Below are 20,054 nucleotides of genomic sequence, written 5' to 3'. Positions count from 1 at the left end.
AGCATCTGCCTTCAGCTCCGGTCTTGATCCTAGGGCCCTGAGATCGAGCCCCACATTAGGCTCCCTGCTCAGAGGAGAGCCTGCTTCTCCCTCTGCCTCACCTGTTGCTCCCCCTGCTCGTGTCCTATCTCTGTCAAATAAATAGATAAAAATCTTAAAAGAAGAATCACCACGAGGGTCACAAGCTACATAGGAATGTTCAAGGTGTCTGCATTCATGAGATTTAAAGCCGACAGGAAAAGTCCGTATACAGCACCCTGAACCACGCTGCTAGGAGAACTGAAAAAATGATTCGCCATTCAGCACAAACTCTGGCATCCCTGTCATCTTGTCTTCTCCATGTCAGAATCCCCTTCTCTCAACTCCGGTGCTTCCGATGGGGCAGTGCCCCAGCCACGCCAGCCCTGCTTCTCCTACTAATGTTTCTGCTACTGTTTTTGTTCTCTCTTTATACTGCCTTCTTGGACATGTTTGCATCTGGGCACAATTCTCTCTCTGTGCATCACATTCAAACCTGAGAGAGGAAGTGGTTAGGTCTATTAAATGTTCCTCCTCTTGGATATATATCCTTATCGGATGTGAGTTTTGTGCTAAACTACCTCATAGGTTCTGGCCAGCCTATAGATGGCTGCTCCAGTGTCAGGGGCTAATGCAGACAGCTGTGGCTGGCATGGCCAGTGTCACAGGTAGAAAACAAGACAAATCTCATGCAAGAAAGTGCCCTTGGCGGTCTTGTTAGAGGGAGGCTTTGGCACTGCAGATATGCTACACCCTTGTCGCTCAAAGTGCGGCGGGTGAACCAGCAGCAGCATGGGCATCACCAGGAACTTGTTGGATGCAGAACCTTGGCCCCTCCCCCAGAGCTGCTGGGTCAGAATCTGCACTTTACCAGATGCCCGGGAGACCTGGGATCGTACAATACATCACATCTCACGACACTACCAACTCTCTCATTGATATTTTTAGTAAATCTGGTCTTTTCTGTCTATTAGGTTTGCTTAAAACTTCATACCCCTGTGGGTCAGATCAGATCCAGGCTTGGGAATTTTATGGCTGTACTGAACCTTAGCCATACAGTCAGATTTCAGAATAAGACAGGGAAGCCCAGAGAGATGAGGTGATTTGCCTGGAAACCATGACACTTGAATGCACTTAATTATGCAGCATTTTCTAGGGACACTGGTAATATAAAAATATTTTTTCTTATGCAAGCTGGCAGTGCTGTGTCAGTTTCTGAGGCAAATACTGGGTCTAAAGTTAAAGTAACGAGTGACTTAGCTAGCTACATCTATTAACTGTATCCAAAGCGGTCAGTGCCATGGAGGGTTGGAGAAAAGTTACAAGGATTGTCTGCCAAAGAGAAACACCACCACTCTTCCAGTGAGAGGGGCCAAGGCTTGGCAGTTTTCTCTATCTGGCCTTCCTCTCTTAGGAGAGGGTAGTAAAGCTTGTTGCATTTGTAAGAAAATTCTCCCCCATCTTTGACATTTTAAATTTCCATTTGGACTTGCATCAGAATGCCTTGGGCCCCCCAAGTTTTTCATCCACGATGATAAAAGTAATTGCAGCACTGTCAGCAATAACAGATAACTGCGGCACTCGAGGCCGACTGCGTAGATGAGCTGTGTAGGTTACACTGAGATTATGATTCTGAAAAAAGTGTACAATTACAATCTTGGGGGCTGACCCCCATGAATTTCCCATTTGATTCATAAATCCATCTTATACTTTAAAATATCTTTCTTGGGCTCTGTAAGGGTCATCATTGATCCGAGACTTACCTATAAAATAACCCTTTACAGAGTTTTGAGGGGGTGGAATTAGACACATGAATACTTGAAAGAACTTCGGAGAGCTTGGAACAAGCACATCATTTTACAGAAGAGAAAACTAATGCCCGTGAAATGTCGGTGGCAAAGCGGGAGCTGGAGCCCAGTGAGGGGGGACAATCCAAAGGCCAGTCGAGCAGCTGTGAGCCTGCAGGAGGGAGTGGCCCGACAGTCTGACATCTGGGCGTTTGCTTGGGCACCGTGGCCAAATATTTGCACCCGTTCACCAGGGACAGGTCTTCCTGCCTTTGGCTCTTCCTTCCCGATAGGAAGGTCCTGCTTCGTAGGTTGGATACACTTCAATTCACTCTCCCGTTGTCCCTCCGTGTGCGGTAGTGCTGCTCTTGTCTCTAAATTTCTTGTGTTCATTGGTTTTGCCATGCGCCCAACAGACATTTATTTGGTGCCTGCTGTAGACCAAGCAGTACATCTCCTACAGGGGTGTGCCTGGGTAGAGAGCGCACGTGCCCTACCTCTAGCAGCTCCCTGCGTAGCAGGTGATTGGAACACAGTGTGCCAAGGGTGAAGGGTGGACTGAGCGCTGTGGGAGGGTGTCAGTTGCTGTTAGCACCCTCCTGTTTTTCTCCCCTTTTCTGCATTCAGTTTCCTTTTCTTTTTGAAAAAGGATAAACACCAGATAGCTTAAGGATAGAACTTTTATTTTATCACATGTCCATTGTACTCCAAACACTGTGACAGGTAGACAGAGATGAGCCACACGGGGGAGACAAACCTGTCACCAAATAACTGTGGTGTGCGCTGAGTGCTGGGACAGAGGACGTGTGAGGCTCCGTGGGGTACACAGAAGGGCCTGTTCTTCACGAGATGGGGCCTGGGGACCCTTTCTGCTTCAAGGAAAAAGGTTGTGCAGGCAGAAGGCAAAGGCACTGTGATGTGTCTTACTTGGGGAATACTTTAGTCACTAAGGCCGGAGCATGTCAAGTGCAAAGGACAGAATGACAGTGTTCATAAGCCACGTTCAAGGAGTCCGGGAGTTTGCCGGACTCTCTTGTCAGATTCCACTGGTGGTGGCGTAGGGCCTGTATCCAGACTCAAAGCCCTGTAATTACAGTATGCTGATGGTACGCACATGGCACATGAGAGGTAAGAGCCACTTGAACGTAGGTGCTAGAGGTCCTCCGCTTTGACAGTCTCCGCTTTGGCCCGCAGGTCACACACACCAGCCCACCTCCATTTGTTGGCGTTGGTCTTTCCTGCGTGGCAGGATTAATGACAGGACATCTCACGATGGCCCTACCTGCCTGCCAGGCACCATCCCTGAGAGAACAGCCAGTGGGTGGGTCACTGTCCTGCTGCCTGAGCCAGCATGTGAAGGGGACCCCTGTTGAGCCCCGGGACTGGTGGGGGTGGGTTAAGGCTAAGGACACAGCTCCAGGTTGGGGCGGGTCCCCTGAGGCCCCACTTGACTTGCGTTGTGCTAACAAGAGAAGTTCCCCATTCGCTGCAAACTTGCTTCAGGTAAAGTCCACATTAGGTTAGAGGTCTGAAGGTGGAGGGGGTGTTTGTGGACCCTGCTGGGAGTGGGGGCGGTGGTCAGTGCCAGCAGGGGTCCCTTCCCCAGGCACTTGGCACCTGGGAAGCTTCTCAGCTGCGTGCCAGGTAGCTTGAGCCTGAGGGAGGAAGTGCCCACAGAAGCCGTAATTAGGGCTTTTATCATCGTTTTTAAGCTCCTCTGGAATGGAAATTCTGGAAGTCAGCAGGAGCCAAACCGGCTGGGCAGGGCCTGGTGGTTGTTCTGACTGTTGGTGGCAGCACAGGCTGCCTCTCAGTCCCAGGCATGGTCCCCGGCTCTTCCCAGAGGGCTTACTTAGGTGGATCCTCCAAGTGCAGAGCCCTTTGAAGGAGCCGGAGCCAGAAGCTTTGCTTGTGCCATGTGAACCATGAACTTGGCAAAGCCTTTTCAAACATGTTCTATAATTAAGACTCCTGTGGCTTCCTAGGCACCCGTGCATGGGTCCGGGAGCCTCACCAAAGCCATTCTTTCCCCCATGCAGCTCTGACCTGGAGATCACCTGTACCTCCTGCCATAGCCCCCTCTCCTTCCAGCCTTGGGCTCCAGTGGGATCCCAACCATTTCTCTGCACTGGACTGGATGCTGTCTCACCACATCAACCAGAAAGCTGAAGGGAGAAGCTTGGCCATTGCCTTTCCCAACACCCTATTGTTCTGGGAGTGAAGCCCTGGGACCCACAAAGAGAGACCCTTCTACCCCTGACTGGAGCCCCACCTCGTCCACTGCAGCACCATCCAGAGGCCTGTTAACCAATGGGCTTCCTAGTCATTTGGCCAGGGGAACTAGTTTACTGACTAGTAGCCTAGCCTGTCCATTATGGGAAGGGGTTCAAGAGAAGAAAGCCCTTCCAAGCTAACACCATAGGTCAGCCCCAAGGGGTTGTGCCTGGATTTATGGCTGCGAGGGAGATTAGATGGACAGCCTCACCCTTGTGGCTCTCACCACCCAGGCTCAAAGGGAAGCCCCAAGTTACAACAGGGCCAGGGGATATTACTTGAGATTTGGGTAGAGGCTCCCCACCGCCCCCAGCTCACAAACCACATTGTCAGAGGCCTCGTCACTGCACAGCCCAGAAATGTGGGGCTGGAGTTCAGGACGATCAAGACATTTATTTTGCACCTCAGTGTGGGACAGGAGGCCAACAGTGCCCCTGAGATGCACCCCCAGGAAGAACTTGAAGGAGAGGGTATAGCTCAGGTCAGAGGGAGGGTCACCGTGGCCCTATAGTCAGGGCCAAGACTTCCAACGCAAAATCCGAAAGCGTGCTTTGATATCAAGGACCTCCCTTTGCAGTCTCCATACTACAGCTCTTGTCACACTGGCGGCCTCCAAGGCCGGGTTCCTGGGGCATTTCAGGCTGCCCATGTTTCTCACGACTCACCCACCTGGATGGCGGAGGGAAGCCATGGGAGGACAGCAGAGAGGGGGATGGCAGGAAAGAGTGAGGAGGGCACAGCGGGCAGCTCTGCCCCCCACATGACCGAGGAGCCTGCCCTCCTGTGCACCTTCCTCTCCTCTCCCGCCTCTGGGAGTCATCTGTGCCAGGGGAGGGATGCCTGCCTTGTGGGATCATTGCATGACTCAGTATGCAAATAGCCAGGGCCCTGGCTGGGGCGGATGAGTTGCTTAGCAAACGAAAAGGTAAGCGAACAAACAGCCTTCCTACTAATTCTGACACCCTGTAGATATTGCCTTCCAATCCAGGACAACCTCTGCTTCAAGAATTGCAGATTTAATTTGACAAAGTATAATATCCATTCATGACAAAAATGCCCAGCCAAGTAGGTTGAGAGGGAACATACTTCTACATAATAAAGGTCACATGTGAAAAACCCACAGCTAACATCCTCAATGGGGAAAAACGGAGAACTTTTCCTCTCTGGTCAAGAAAAAGACAGGGATGTCCACTCTCATCAGTCTTCCTCAACATAGTCCTGGAAGTCCTAGGCTTAGCAATCAGACAAGAAGAAATAAAAGGCATCCAAAGCAGCAAGGAAAAAGTAAAACTTCCATTATTTGCAGATGACATATTATGTCATAAGACCACCAAACAACTGCTAGAACTGATAAATGAATTCAGTAAAGTCACAGAATATAAAATCAATGTACAGAAATCTGTTGCATTTCTGTACACCAATAAGAAGTGGCAGAAAAGAGAACTTCAGGAATCAATCCATTTATAATTGTACCTAAGACTCCTAGGAGTAAACCCAACCATAGGTGAAAGACCTGTATGCAGAAAATCATAGAAGGCTCATGAAAGGAATTGAAGATGAGACAAAGAAATGGAAGGACAGTCCATGCTCCTGGATTAGAAGTATAAATATTATTAAAATGTCTATGCTATCTAAAGCAATCTTCACATTTAATGCAATCCCTATCAAAATACCACCAGCATTTTTCACAGAGCTAGAGCCAACAATCCTAAAATTTGGATGGAACCACAAAAGACCCCGAATAGCCAAAGAACCTTGAAAAAGAAAAGCAAAGCTGGAGGCATCACAATTCTGGACTTCAAGCTCTATGACAAAGCTGTAGTCATCAAGACAGTATGGTACTGGCACCGAAACAGACACATAGATGATTGGAACAGAATAGAAAATCCAGAAATGAACCATTAGCTATATGGTCAATTATTCTTGATGAAACAGGAAAGAATATCAATAGGAAACAGACAGGCCCTTCAACAAATGGTGTTGGGAAAACTGGACAGCCACATGCAAAAGAATGAAAGTGGACCACTTTCTTACACCACACACAAAAACAAATTCAAAATGGATTAAGGACCTAAATGTGATACATAAAACCATACAAATCCCAGAGGAGAACACAAACAGTAACTTCTCTGACATCGGCCATAGCAATTTCTTTCTAGATATGTCTCCTGAGGCAAGGGAAACAAAAGCAAAGATAAACTATGGGGAGCGCCTGGCTGGCTCAGTCGGTACCGCCTGAAACTCTTGATCTCAGGACCCTGAGTTCAAGCCCCAGGCTGGATATGAAGCCTACTTTATTTATTTATTTATTTATTTTAAAGGGTTTTTTTTTTTTTTTTTAAGATTTTATTTATTTATTTGACAGAGAGATCACAAGTAGGCAGAGGCAGGCAGAGAGAGAGAGAGAGGAGGAAGCAGACTCCCTGCTGAGCAGAGAGCCCGATGCGGGACTCGATCCCAGGACCCTGAGATCATGACCTGAGCCGAAGGCAGCGGCTTAACCCACTGAGGCACCCAGGCGCCCATGAAACCTACTTAAAAAAAAATAATAAGGGGCGCCTGGGTGGCTTAGTCATTAAACGTCTGCCTTCAGCTCAGATCATGATTCCCAGGGTTCTGGGATCGAGTCCTGCATCTGGCTCCCTGCTCAGTGGGAAGCCTGCTTCTCCATCTCTCACTCTCTCTTCCACTCCCCCTGCTTGTGTTCCCTCTCTCACTCTCTGTCCAATAAATAAAATCTTAAAATAATAATAATAAACTATTGGGACTACATCAAAGTAAAAAGCTTTGCAGCATGAAGGAAACAATCCCACAAAACAAAAAGGCAACTTACCAAATGGGAGAAGATATTTGCAAATGACATATCTGATAAAAGGTTAGTATTCAAATACATAAAGAACTTATAAAAAACTCAACACCCAAAAAATGAATAATCCAATTTAAAAATGGGCAGAAGACATGCATAGACATTTTTCCAAAGAGGACATCCAGATGGCCAATCGACATATGAAAAGATGCTCAACATTACTCATCATGAAGGAAATGAAAATCAAAACTATAATGAGCTATCACCTCACACCTGTCAGAATGGTTAAAATCAACAACGCAAGAAAGAACAGGTGTTGGCGAGGATGTGGAGAAAGGGGAAGCCTCTTAGACTGTTGGGAATGCAAGCTGGTGCAGCCACTCTGGGAAACTGTATGGAGGTTCCTCAACAAGGTAAAAATAAAACTACCCTAGAGTCCAGCAATTGTACTACTAGGTATTTACCCAAATAATATAAATACACTAATTCAAAAGGCACACATGCACCCTGATGTTTACAGCAACATTATCCACAATAACCGAATTATGGATAACAGCCCAAGTGCCCATCGATTGATGAGTGGATAAAAAAGAGTGGTATATATGCAACGGAATATTACTGAGTCATAAAAAGAATGAAATCTTGCCATTGCAATAACATGGATGGAGCTAGAGAGTATTAATGCTAAAGGAAATAAGTCAGAGAAGCACAAACACTATATGATTTCACTCATATGTGGAATTTAAGAAAACAAACACGGGGGAAAAAAAGAGAGAGAGAGAGAGCCAAACCAAGAAACAGACTCTGAACGATAGAGAGCAAACTACTGGTTACCAGAAGGGAGGTGGGGAGAGGGATGCATTAGATAGGTGACGGGGATCAGGGAGAGTACTTGTGACCAGCACCCGGGGTCCTATGAAAGTGTCCAATCACTATAGTGTCCTCCTAAACTAACAGAGCACTGTATGGTAACTAACTGAAATTGAAATTTAAAAAAAAAAAAAGAGACTAGCAGCTTTAGGGACGTTTGGTGAGAGAGGATTGTGAAATCTTCCCTGGCAGGGAGTCTGGAGTTTGGAAATGTGTCTTGAGAGGCCAGTCGGTGAGCCTGCGCAGGAAAGAGCAGAACGCGGGGGGGGGGGGGGGGGGGGGGGGGGGGGGTTCGCTGCCTCCGCGCGGCCCCTCTGCAAGTGCCCGGCGCCCCCGGGCCAAAACTCTTCAGGGTCTAAATAAACAAGAGCGAATGCAATCTATGAAACAGAACCAGGGGAGTGTCTTTTCATCCTGGATTTAACAATTTCGAACTTTCATCTGATGTTTTTTTTCAAGGGAGTGGAAGGGGGAAAGTCTTAGTTCTTAATAAAAAAACAGATCTGGGCGTCTTCTATAGAGCGGAGGCCTCTGGTGCTGGACCTGGAGCCTTTGAGCTCCGAGAGTTTATTGTAAACATCAGTATCGCCAAAACCCACAACTGAGTGCTCTTATTGGGAAGTGGGTGGATGGGTGATTTTTTTTTTTTTTTTAAATTCAGCAAATAATGTGGCTTGTCTCTGTATCTTGACTTCTCCTGGGTTCTGAATTTGCCAAGCTGGTCAATCTCTTTTATGGGTAAATATGTGCATTTTATTAAAACAAAAGTCTCTTAAAATGCAGATGGTATGCTTCCTGCTTGCGAGGCCTCGCAAGATTCCTTGTTGCAACCGAAGCGGGCGTGTTACTTTGATAGTGGTATGAAATAACCTTAACTTTGCCTGGGGATATTTATAACAAAACATGCAGAATTATTGCACCATAAAGCCTGCTTCACTGATTCTTGCTGATTAAAAACTTTTTTTTAAGGCTAATGTAATAAAAACCAAAAAGACCCAACAGCTGGAGATCTGAAGACAGTCCAACTGGAGCCACGGAGACTCCCGGCCGCCCCCCCTGCAACACCCCCACCCCCCAACCTTTGATTCAAACCCTGAGCCTGGAGAAGCCAGACCAGCTCCACGGGGCCCCTTCCCAGTTAGCTTCATGCATCACCTACCTTCCCGCCCCAAGCCGAGGCAAAGAATGAATGGCCTGGGAGGGATGGGCTTGTCTTTCTGCCATGCCGGAGGTCAGTGCCAAGTTCTGCTCCAGGAAAAACTAAGGCAGAGCAATCCCGGTATTAGGCGAGGTCGACCTATTCCACCCTGTCCCCTGAAAGACGGGCCAAACAGGACGGAGGCACTTTTGGTGGATGGGAGAACCGTACAAGGATGAGAAGTTGGTAGGGGCTGACATAATTCCTTCCCAGGTGCCCATTTACCAGGCACATCCTCAAGGGCGCTGTGAAATCGGGCCCTGGTTTTTTCCCCGTTGGCTATTGGCCAGAATCAAACTGGTTTCATCAGGCGGTGAGAGTAGACGCAGTATTTATGAACCGGTGTTTTCAGTGTGAATCCTCATTTTCTTTGGGTGCTATGATGAGCGTTCCCATTAGCCTCTCCCACGTGGAGACTTCCTTGTCTTCGGGGCCCTAAACCCTCCCACCACACCCCGTTCCCTTTTCTTGCCTCCCCTGGCGCACGTGCATGCACACACACACACACACACACACACCTTCACACATTCACAATCCTCAGTCCACCAGGGTCCGAGGGGACCCTGCCTCTAGATCAGCTGGAAAACCTGTTTTACAAATAAAAATAAAAACAAAAACGTTTGCCTATTCCTGAGGGGTGACCAAAGAACATTACGACATGTTCTTCCCAAGGCCGGTGGGACTTAAGGCTTGGGCTTAGCTGTCCTGGGTATTGCTATGGTGGGTAACTCGCACTGACTGTTTAACAAGACGGAGTAGACTAAATAGACTAATGATTCAGCACCTACTTTAAACACAAGCTCATCGCTCTTACCTCTGGGGGCCCCTGGGTACCCTTCGTGTCCCACCCCTCTCTCCTCTCAGACGTGATTAATCATCCTGGGTTGTGCGTTCATCATTCCCTTGCTTTTCTGAATATTTTCACGTATCCTGGTATTTCTAACGGGAAGATGCCGTTTGTATGTTTCAGGACCTTACATGATGTTCTTCTGCGACTCACTTCTTCCTGCCAACGTCCAGCCGCTGGTTTTCCAGACTTCTCTGCTCTGCTACATCCATCCTAGACTTGTCTCCTTAGTCAAGACTTTCTCTAGAAGTGAACCTGCTGAGATCCAGGCTATGTACATCTTCAGTTTTCTAAAGTGGCTTGGTCAGTCCCCAGTCTGCCCTGAGTGTACGGAGTAAAGAGTACTATTTGTTTCCTTACCAACACTTGATACTGTTTTTAATGTCTGCCAGTCTGGTGGGCAGGAAGTGATTGCTCACTGTGGTTTTGATTTGAATTCTCCTGTTGGCTAATGAAGATGGGTTCCTTTTAAAATGCAAATTAGCCTTTGTGCCACGCATCTGCAAATATTCTGCCCATTTTTTCTTAATGGGTTGATAGGTGTTCTTTATATATTTTAGAGACCAATCTTCAAGCAACTATGTATGTTGTAAATATATACTCCCATTTTTGGCTTATTATTTCACTCTATGGTGTGTTTCGATGAACAGAAGTTGTTAATTTTTAGAATGCAATTCTTAAATCTTTCCCTTTAGAAATTATATAATTGTGGGGAGCCTGGGTGGCTTGGTTGGTTAAGCGGCGGACTCTTGGTTTTGGCTCAGGTCATGATCTCAGAGTCTGGAGATGGAGCCCTGAGTTGGGCCTGTGCTCAGTGGAGAAATCTGAGATTCCCTCTCTCCCTCTGCTCTCCCCACCCTGCTGGCGTGTGTGATTTCAGAATCCTCCTCCTCTACTACATACAAGTTCATAAAGATAGTCATCTATTTTGTCTTCTGAAAGTTTTATCATTTTATCTTTGCATTCAGCTGTTTAGCCCACCTGAAATTGATTTTTTTAAAAAGACATTATTTCTTTATTTGAGACACAGAGAGAGAGCATGAGCAAGGGGGACTGGCAGGGGGGCGGGGGAAGCAGGCTCCCTGCTGAGTAGAGAGCCCCATGTGGGCCTCCATCTCAGGACCCTGGGATTATGACCTGAGCTGAAGGCAGATGCTTAACCCACTGAGCCACCCAGGTGCCCATGAAATTGATTTTTTTTTTTTAATGGTGTGAGTTTACGGTCCAATTTTAATTTTTCCTCCATATGGATAAACAATTGTTCTACCAATTTATTGAATAATTTGTTTTTTCCCATGATTGGTAATGCTACCAATTTCAGATATGTATTGGTTTCTTTGAGGCTCTCAGTTCTCGAGGTCTCTTTGCTTGCTCTAGTACTGCACTATTTCATTTACAATCGCTTAATTAAGATAGATAATTTTATTTATTTATGTATTTGACAGGCAGAGATCACAAGTACGCCGAGAGGCAGGCAGAGAGAGAGGAGGAAGCAGGCTCCCCGCTGAGCAGAGAGCCCAATGTGGGGCTTGATCCCAGGACCCTGAGATCATGACCTGAACTGAAGGCAGAGACTTTAACCCACTGAGCCGCCCAGGCACCCCAAGATAGATAATTTTTAATGCAAGTTCTGCACCCCTCCTCACTGGTCTTCTGCAAGCGTGTCTTGGCCATTGGGGTGCCTCGGTGGCTCAGTCGGTTAGGCGTCTGCCTTTGGATTAGGTCATGATTCCGGGGTCCTGGGATCAAGTCCTGAGTAGGGTTCTCTGCTCAGTAGGAAGTCTGCTTCTCCTCTCTCTGCCTGCTGCTCTCCTGCTTATGCTCTCTCTCAAATAAATAAATAAGACCTTGAAAAATGGAGTGTCTTGGCAATTAAGCTGTTCTTGTCCCTTTGTACTTCCATAAAAATTTTAGAACCAGTTCGTTAAGTTCCACAAAAACTCTGTCAGTATTTTGATTGGAGTTGAATGGAATCTGTAGATGAATTTAGGAGAAATCAGTATCTTTGCTGATCAAAAATTTTTGACACTACTTTAAATTATATCTTAATTGTTTTTTTTTTTTAAGATTTTTTATTTTATTTGACACAGAGATCACAAATAGGCAGAGAGGCAAGAGCGGGTGTGGAGCAGGCTCCCAGCTGAGCAGAGAGCCCTATTCGAGGCCTGATCCCAGGGCCCTGGGATCATGACCCGAGCTGAAGGCAGAGGCTTTAATCCACTGAGCCACCCAGGTGCCCCATTTAATTGTATTTTTTTTTAAGAATTTATTTATTTATTTATTTGACAGAGAGAGGTCACAAGTAGGCAGAGAGACAGGCAGAGAGAGAGAGAGAGAGAGAGAGAGGAGGAAGCAGTCTCCACGCTGAGCAGAGACCTGATGCGGGACTCGATCCCAGGACCCTGAGATCATGACCTAAGCCGAAGGCAGAGGTTTAACTGAGCCACCCAGGAGCCCCATTTAATATTTTTGAAATGAATTTTCTAGCATTTGTTTTTGACAGATGAAAATACAACTGAGCTTTATTTTATACTAGCACCCTACTAGAATCCCATCAGTACTAATATTACTTTCTGTAGGTTTTTTAGGATTGGGTTTGAAACAATTGTATCATCTGCAAATAACAACAGCTTGATTTTTTTCCTTTGCAATCTTTGCACTTTTTCTTTCCTTCCTTCTCTTCCCCCCATTATTGGTGTGAATCCTCAAAATGGATTGAAATAGTGAGAGTGGATGATTCACCTTATACCTGATATTAAAGGGAATACATACGATGTTTCACCATTAATGATGATGTCTGTAGAATGGTGTCGAAGAAAATCCTTTACATCCTTAGGTTGTTATGAGTTGTTTTGTTTGTTTTATTTATTTACTCATTTAAAAAAATTTTATTTTATTAATTTTAGAGAGAGGACAAGTAAGTGAGCAGTGGGGGGAGGGGGTAGAGAGAGGGAGAGAGAAACCTAAGCAGACTCTGTGCTGAGTTGGGAGCCTGATGTGGGACTCGATCTCATTACCCTCAGGTCATTGCCGGAGCCTAAACCAAGAGTCAGATGCTTAACCACCTGTCCATCCAGTTGCCCCTATGTATTTATTTTCAAAATATTTTTAAAGTTATTTTAGAGAGAGACAGAGAGAGCATGAGTGAAGGGAGGGACAGAGGGAGAGAGACAAGCAGCCTCCTCGCTAAGTGGGGAGCTGAACAGAGCTCAATTCCAGGACCCTGAGATCATGACCCAAGTCAGAGTGAGACCAACTGACTGAGCCACTCAGGCACCCCTGTTTTGTTTTGTTTTTAAATCATGAATGGAGGTAGTATTTTAACAGGTACTGTTTTTTGCTTTAATTGAGAGGATAATATGACTTTTCTCTATTAAATCTCTTAATGGAGTAAATTGCATGAATTGATTTTCTAATGTTTGTAACCAAGTAGTTTCTAATGATTTTAAACAATGCTCGAGTTTATTAGTTTTCTTGTTATCTCTCTTTTCAAAATTATTTATTCATTCATTCATTCATTCATTCATTCATTTAAGAGGGAGGGAGAGAGAGAGAGCACCTGGGTGCGCTTGGGGGGTACAGAGGTAGAGAGAGTCTCAAGCATACTCTGCACTTAGCACGAAGCCCAGTGTGGGGTTTGATCTCACCACCCTGTGATCATGATCTGAACCAAAGCCAAGAGTCAGACACGTAACCTACTGTGCCACCCAGGTGCCCCTTCTCTCTTATTGCACAACCAACTACACTCACAACTTGATTAAAACAACATCTATTTTATTTACCTATAATTTTTCAAATCAGGAATCTGGAGAGAACTCCACTCAGGGCTTTTCCTGCTCCTGAAGGGACTTGCCTTTCTCAAGGGACTCCTTGAAGTCATCTGGTGGAATTAAGTTGGCTTGTGGGTTGGTCTTGCTGGTCTAAGACAGACTCATGCGTATGTCGGTCACCTTGGTACAGATGGGTGAAAAAGTGGATTCTCCTGATACTGTCCACTGCAGTGCCTTCTTGTCGCCTCCATCCCATCTCCCCGGCCCAGGGCAGTCTTCCTTCTCACTTAGCAGCCAGGGCTCCTAGAGTGCTCTCAGAGTTTATGGAGGAAACTACAAGCTTCTTCTCATTACCCTGGGAAGTCATGCTGTGACACCTCTACCACATACCACATTCTATTCTATTCTAAGAAACACTCTTCTAGAGCCAACCTGGATTCGGGGGGAAGCGATTAGACTCTACCTGTCTGTGGGAGGAGTAGCAAAGAATGTGCAGTCAATTTTCATCTGCCATCTGTTAGCCAGTAGTTTATGATCTTTATATCTATATTTCCTAAGCAAGATTGAGACTTTCCTTTCTGTCCTGGTTTTGATACCAAAGATATGCTAGCCTCATTAAATAACTTACTGCATCTTACCTGTTTTTCTCTATTTTAGAATAATTTAAGTCTAGTTTTATTTCTTGAATGTTGGTAGAACTTGCTGGTAAAATCACCGAGTCTCGTATATCCACGGTAGAATGATTGTAAACTATTGTTTCAGTTGAATGGTAAAGACTATTCGAATTTTCTATTTTTTTCTTGAGCCAGTAATGGAAAATTATATTTATCTACATTTCATCTACACTTTCAAACTTATTGGCAAAAGTTTGCTTATAATATGCTCTTACATCTTTGTAGTATCAATAGCATCTGTAATTATATCTCTTTTTTCATTTCTGATTTTGTTATTGGTGTCTTCTCTTTTTCTTAATCGATCTTTCCAGAAATTTATCAATTTCATTGATTTTGCCAAAGAAGTACTTTTGGCTATATTGGTTCTATTTTATTTTTGTCCCCTACTTCATTAATTTCTCCTCTTTCTTTGCATTCATTCTATTTTTTTCGATCTTGTGTTGTATGCTAAGCTCATTATTTCTAGTATAAATGACATGCTTTCGTTTCTTGACCCTTATGGTTATTAGCATATTTTAAAATTTTCAGTCTTTGGGAAATTATCCTTTTGTTACCGATTTCTTATTTAACTTTAGTGTAGCCAGACAATATAATCTGTCTCATACTGATACTTTAAAATCTGTTGGGTCTTTTTAAATTTTTTTGGCTCAGTGTGTTGTTGCTAAAAACAATTTATATTCTGTAGTTGATGGGTACAGTTTTCTATAAAGATTTATTAGATCAGTCTTATGCTGTTAAATCTATATTCATACTTTTTTGTATTTTGGCCTTCTTGATACTTCATTTACTGGGACAGGTAGAATACCGTAAGTATGTAAGAAAGTATTTATTTATTTACCTTTGTAATTGTGTATATTTTTGCTTTATATATTTAGAGGCTAAATTATTGTTACACATGTTAAAACTAATATATTTTCCCAATGAACTCAAACTCTAATTATTGTATAGTAGTTTTATTTATTTCTAGTAGAACTTCTTGCCTTACAGTCTGTTTTGTCTGCTATTAATTTAGGGACATCAGCTTCTTTTCTTTTCTTTTTTTTAATTAACATATAATGTATTATTAGCCCCAGGGGTACAGGTCTGTGAATCGTCAGGCTTACACACTTCACAGCGCTCACTATAGCACATACCCTCCCCAGTGTCCATAACCCAACCACCCTCTTTTTGTTTTGTGAGATTAGGAGTCTCTTATAGTTTGTCTCCCTCCCAATCCCATCTTGTTTCATTTTTTCCTCCCCTGTCCCCCAAACCCCCCACTTTGCCTCTCAAATTCCTCATATCAGGGAGATCATATGAAAATTGTCTTTCTCTGATTGACTTATTTCGCTCAGCATAACACCCTCTAGTTCCATCCATGTCATTGCAAATGGCAAGATTTCATTTCTTTTGATGGCTGCATAGTATTCCATTGTGTATATGTACCACATCTTCTTTATCCATTCATCTGTTGATGGACATCTAGGTTCTTTCCATAGTTTCGCTATTGTGGACATTGCTGCTATAAACATTTGGGTGCACGTGCCTCTTTGGATCACTACATTTGTATCTTCAGGTTAAATACCCAGTAGTGCAGTTGTGTATCATAGGGTAGCTCTATTTTCAACTTTTTGAGGAACCTCCATGGTGTCTTCCAGAGTGGCTGCACCAGCTTGCATTCTCACCAACAGCGTAGGAGGGTTCCCCTTTCTCCGCATCCTCACCTGCATCTGTCATTTCCTGACTTGTTAATTTTAGCCATTCTGACTGGTGTGAGGTGGTATCTCATTGTGGTTTTGATTTGTATTTCCCTGATGCCGAGTGATGTGGAGCACTTTTTCATGTGTCTGTTGGCCATCTGGATGTCTTCTTTGCAGAAATGTCTGTTCATGTCCTCTGCCCATTTCTTGATTGGATTATTTGTTATTTGGATGTTGAGTTTGATAAGTTCTTTCTAGATTTTGGATATTAGCCCTTTATCTGATATGTCGTTTGCAAATATCTTCTCCCATTCTGTCAGTTGTCTTTTGGTTTTGTTAACTGTTTCCTTTGCTGTGCAAAAGCTTTTGATCTTAATGAAGTCCCAATAGTTCATTTTTGCCCTTGCTTCCCTTGTCTTTGGTGGGGACATCAGCTTCTTTAACTAGCATCTGCCTGAAATATCATTTTCAGTTCTTTTTATATGCAACATTTTAAGTTCCTATGTTTTAAACTCGTTATCTATAAGTAGCATATAGATGGACTATTAATTTTTTAAGATTTTTTATTTATTCACTTGAGACAGACAAAGAGAGAGGGAGCATAAGCAGGGGAGAGAGGCAGAGGGAGAGGGAGAAGCAGGCTTCTGCTGAGCCAGGAGCCAGGCTTGGGGCTCCATCCCTGAACCCTGGGATCATGCCCTGAGCAGAAGGCAGATGCTTAACTGACTGAGCCACCCAGGCATACTTGAATGGACTTTTTAAATGGAAACATTCTCAATTTATATTGATGGTAATTACTGATATATTTGTCATTTTATTAAAAGCTTTCTATTTATCTTAGCTTCTCTGTTTCTTTTTCTTTCCTTTCTTGTCTTTTATTTTTTAACATTTATTTTCTTATTTTAATTTTCCATCGCAGAAAATTTTAAACACATGAAAGTAAAGAAATCATCTCTCAGTTTCACCAAAGATCAAAAAAATGTATCTGCTCTTTACCACAATTTATCTGCTCTCTACCACAATTTATCTATTACAATCCAACACTGGATTGTTTTTAAGCAAAAACCAAGGCATCATCTAACTTCACTCACAAATTCTTCAGTGTGTATCTATAATTTTAAAAGGTCTTTTACAAAACAAATCAATTACCATGATTACATCTTTAAAAAAAGTAAATGTTTCATATCATTAAATATCCAGTTAGTGTTCAAATTTTCCCAATTATCTCACATGCAAAAAATTCATTTTTACTGTTAATTTGTTTGCATTGTATCCAGTAAGGTGCATCCATTTCTTTCTTCTTTTAGAATAAACACTATTTTTCTTAACTCATTTGTCCTTAACTAGCTTGGAAATTATGCACTTTTTTGCCATTTTTCTTATTATTCTATAAATTCTAACTTACCAAGTCTGAAGTTAATCAGTATTTTTTCCCCTCTTTTTGAACAACAACATATGACCTTTGGCACACTTTAATTCCTACCAACAAACCCCTCCTCTAATCTCAGATTATGGGCTACTGTTGTCTTTTGTTTTTGGTTCTAATTTTTAACCCTATAAGGCATTATCAATATCTCGTGCCATCAACATTTGTTTAGATTTACTCACATACTTATCATTCTTTTTGCTCACCATTCCTTGTTGCATCTTAGATCTTCCATATGAAATCACATTCCTTCAGCCTAAAGTATAATCTTTAGATGTGTGTGTGTGTGTGTGTGTGTGTCTTTTGAAGGAAAGTCACTCGGTTTTTCCTTATCTGAAAATGTATTAGTTTGCTCTCAACCTGGAAACATTTTTCAGTGGATATGCATTATTAACTAGATGATTATTTTCTTTCAGGATGTTAAAGGTATCAGTCCAGTTTCCTGGGTTGCTGTCAGCTAAGAGTCCAACTAGTCTAAATACTGTTCTTTTAGGAAATTTGTCTTTTCTCTTTTGCTGCTTTTAAGATCATTCCACCACTTTTTTTTGGGGGGGGGGTGTTAAAACAGTTTGATTGTGATGCATCTGGGTGGTGATGACAATAATGATGATGATGATGTTGATGATTTCAACTTTTATTTATACTGGTTGGGATTATTTTGGCTTCCTGAATCTATGAATTGGTGTCTTATATTAGTTCTGGGAATTTTTCATCTCTTCAAATAAAACATTTTTTTCTTCTCTTTCTGGAATGCCAACTAAAAATATATTAAACTTTCTCATGCTCTCTTTCATATCATTTAAACATTCCTTCATATTTCCTATTTCTTTGACCCTCTGTGATACATTATATCTAATTTCTTTAGAACTATCTTCTGGGGTGCCTAAGGTGGCTCAGTCATTTGAGTGTCTGATTCTTGGTTTTGGCTCATGTCCTAGTCACAGGATCAAGCCCCGAGTTGGGCTCTGCACTCAGCATGGAGTCTGCTTCAGATATTCCTTCTCTCTCTCAAATAAATAAATATATATATATATTTTTTTAAAGTTTCTATCTTCTAGTTCACTAATTCTCTCTTCAACTGTATCTCTAATCTGCTATTAAATTCAACTACTGAGTTTCGATTTTATCATTTAACTTCGTGACATTTTATTTGGTTCTTCATGTATGTTCTCTTACTCATATTTAAAATTCCTTATTTTATCTTTTAAAATATATTATGCATTTGCTTTATATTTTGTATCTGACAATTCTATGAGTCTAATTCTTCTGTCTGTGTTTTTCCTCCTGCTTTTACTTACTCATGCATTGTTTCCTTGTGACTTACTTTATGATTTCTTTACAGTGATCTTACATTTGTGGAAATTATTTGAGGCTTTGTTGTTGAGTTTCTCTTGAGATTTATATTTGCCTCTTTCAGGCATCTGGGAGCACCATCAGTTCTGGGCATTTTTGAACTAGATAATCAATTTGAAGGTTTTCCTTCCTCATCAGTTCAAGGCTCAAGGAAGAAAATTCTTTGCACCACTTCCCTCTGCATCCTCAGAGAAGGGAGTAGGCAGGTCTATTTCTCAGTTCACTCTTAGTTGGAAGATATAACCCCTATCTAGGGTTCTAGCTTTATATAAAGGACTCTTTTATTAGACTTCCCACCTTGACTGGGCCCTGTTTCCTTCACCCAACAAGATTATGAAAATAAAAATCCAAATTCACTATTTCAGTGAATGCTATCAAGGTGTAAGCTGGCTTTGGAAGTCTGCTTATCTCTGGTTTTTTACTTTCACTTAGTTTTCAATCTCTTGCCATTTTTCTGGTCAAACTCAGCAATGCTTTTTATGTATATGTGTCTGTGTGTGTGTATATAATTTTTAAAAATATTTGTTATATGTATTATAATAAATTATAACACTATTAAATAAAATTTAAAATATATTATATATGTATCTATCTATCTATATAATATATATGCCATATATATATGTATCTATATATTTCTATATATATATATCCCATCCTCCCTAAGAGGTTAGGCCAGGGCATCTTTCTGATCATACTTCCAGACAGAAAAGTGCTCCCAACAGTTACTGTTCCAATCCCTCTTTCCAGAGTGCTAATTTTTGAAACTTTTAAATTTTAGTAGTTTCTAACATCAATAGAGCAATCCCATCTGGCTGCTTTGCCGTTTCTGTCTCCATCTTTTTCAGATTCACATTTTCCTCTTGTCCTTGAACCCTAACCCCTAATTTCAGAGGCTCCTCAGCTTGTCTATATTACATAGTACAGTGAGATCATCAGGTATGAGTTCTCTCATACTCTGTTCTCTCTGCTGTACAGTACCTCTTTATCCTATTTATTCTTCCCTTAAATACCACTTACAGAACTGCCCCTTCCTTTCAAGCCCGACTCTACCCTTGCAGCTGGAATTCCTCCTCTTCCACACTCTTCCACTGCGTCTTTTGCCAATCAATCTTCCAAGACTGAGTTTAGTACTTCTCTTCTGTGATATCTTTTTTTAAGAGAGACAGAGACAGAGACAGATCACAAGCAGGGGGGAAGTGTAGAGGGAGAAGCAGACTCCCTGCTGAGCAGGCAGACTGATGTGGGGCTCCATCCCAGGACCCTGGGATCATGACCTGAGCCAAAGGCAGATGCTTAATCGACTGAGCTACCCAGGTGCCCTGCAATATTTATTTAGATGTCCCTTCGCC

General features: G+C 42.8%; 1 protein-coding gene across 1 annotated transcript in view; it reads left to right on the top strand.

Annotated features, from left to right (window-relative positions):
- The window catches only part of TAF4B (TATA-box binding protein associated factor 4b), a 146,842-nt gene extending 136,582 nt beyond the window's left edge, over positions 1-10,260 (top strand). The window contains exon 15 of the mRNA XM_032310461.1: positions 9,924-10,260. Within this exon, the coding sequence (XP_032166352.1) occupies positions 9,924-9,935 (12 nt within the window). The 3' untranslated portion in view covers positions 9,936-10,260. The remainder of the gene's footprint in view (positions 1-9,923) is intronic.
- The last annotated feature ends 9,794 nt before the right edge of the window (positions 10,261-20,054 follow it).

The sequence above is a fragment of the Mustela erminea genome, chromosome 13, assembly GCF_009829155.1.
Source record: "Mustela erminea isolate mMusErm1 chromosome 13, mMusErm1.Pri, whole genome shotgun sequence".
Lineage (NCBI taxonomy): Eukaryota > Metazoa > Chordata > Mammalia > Carnivora > Mustelidae > Mustela > Mustela erminea.
Note: the sequence above shows the minus strand (reverse complement) of the source record. Positions and strands in the feature narration are given on the sequence as shown.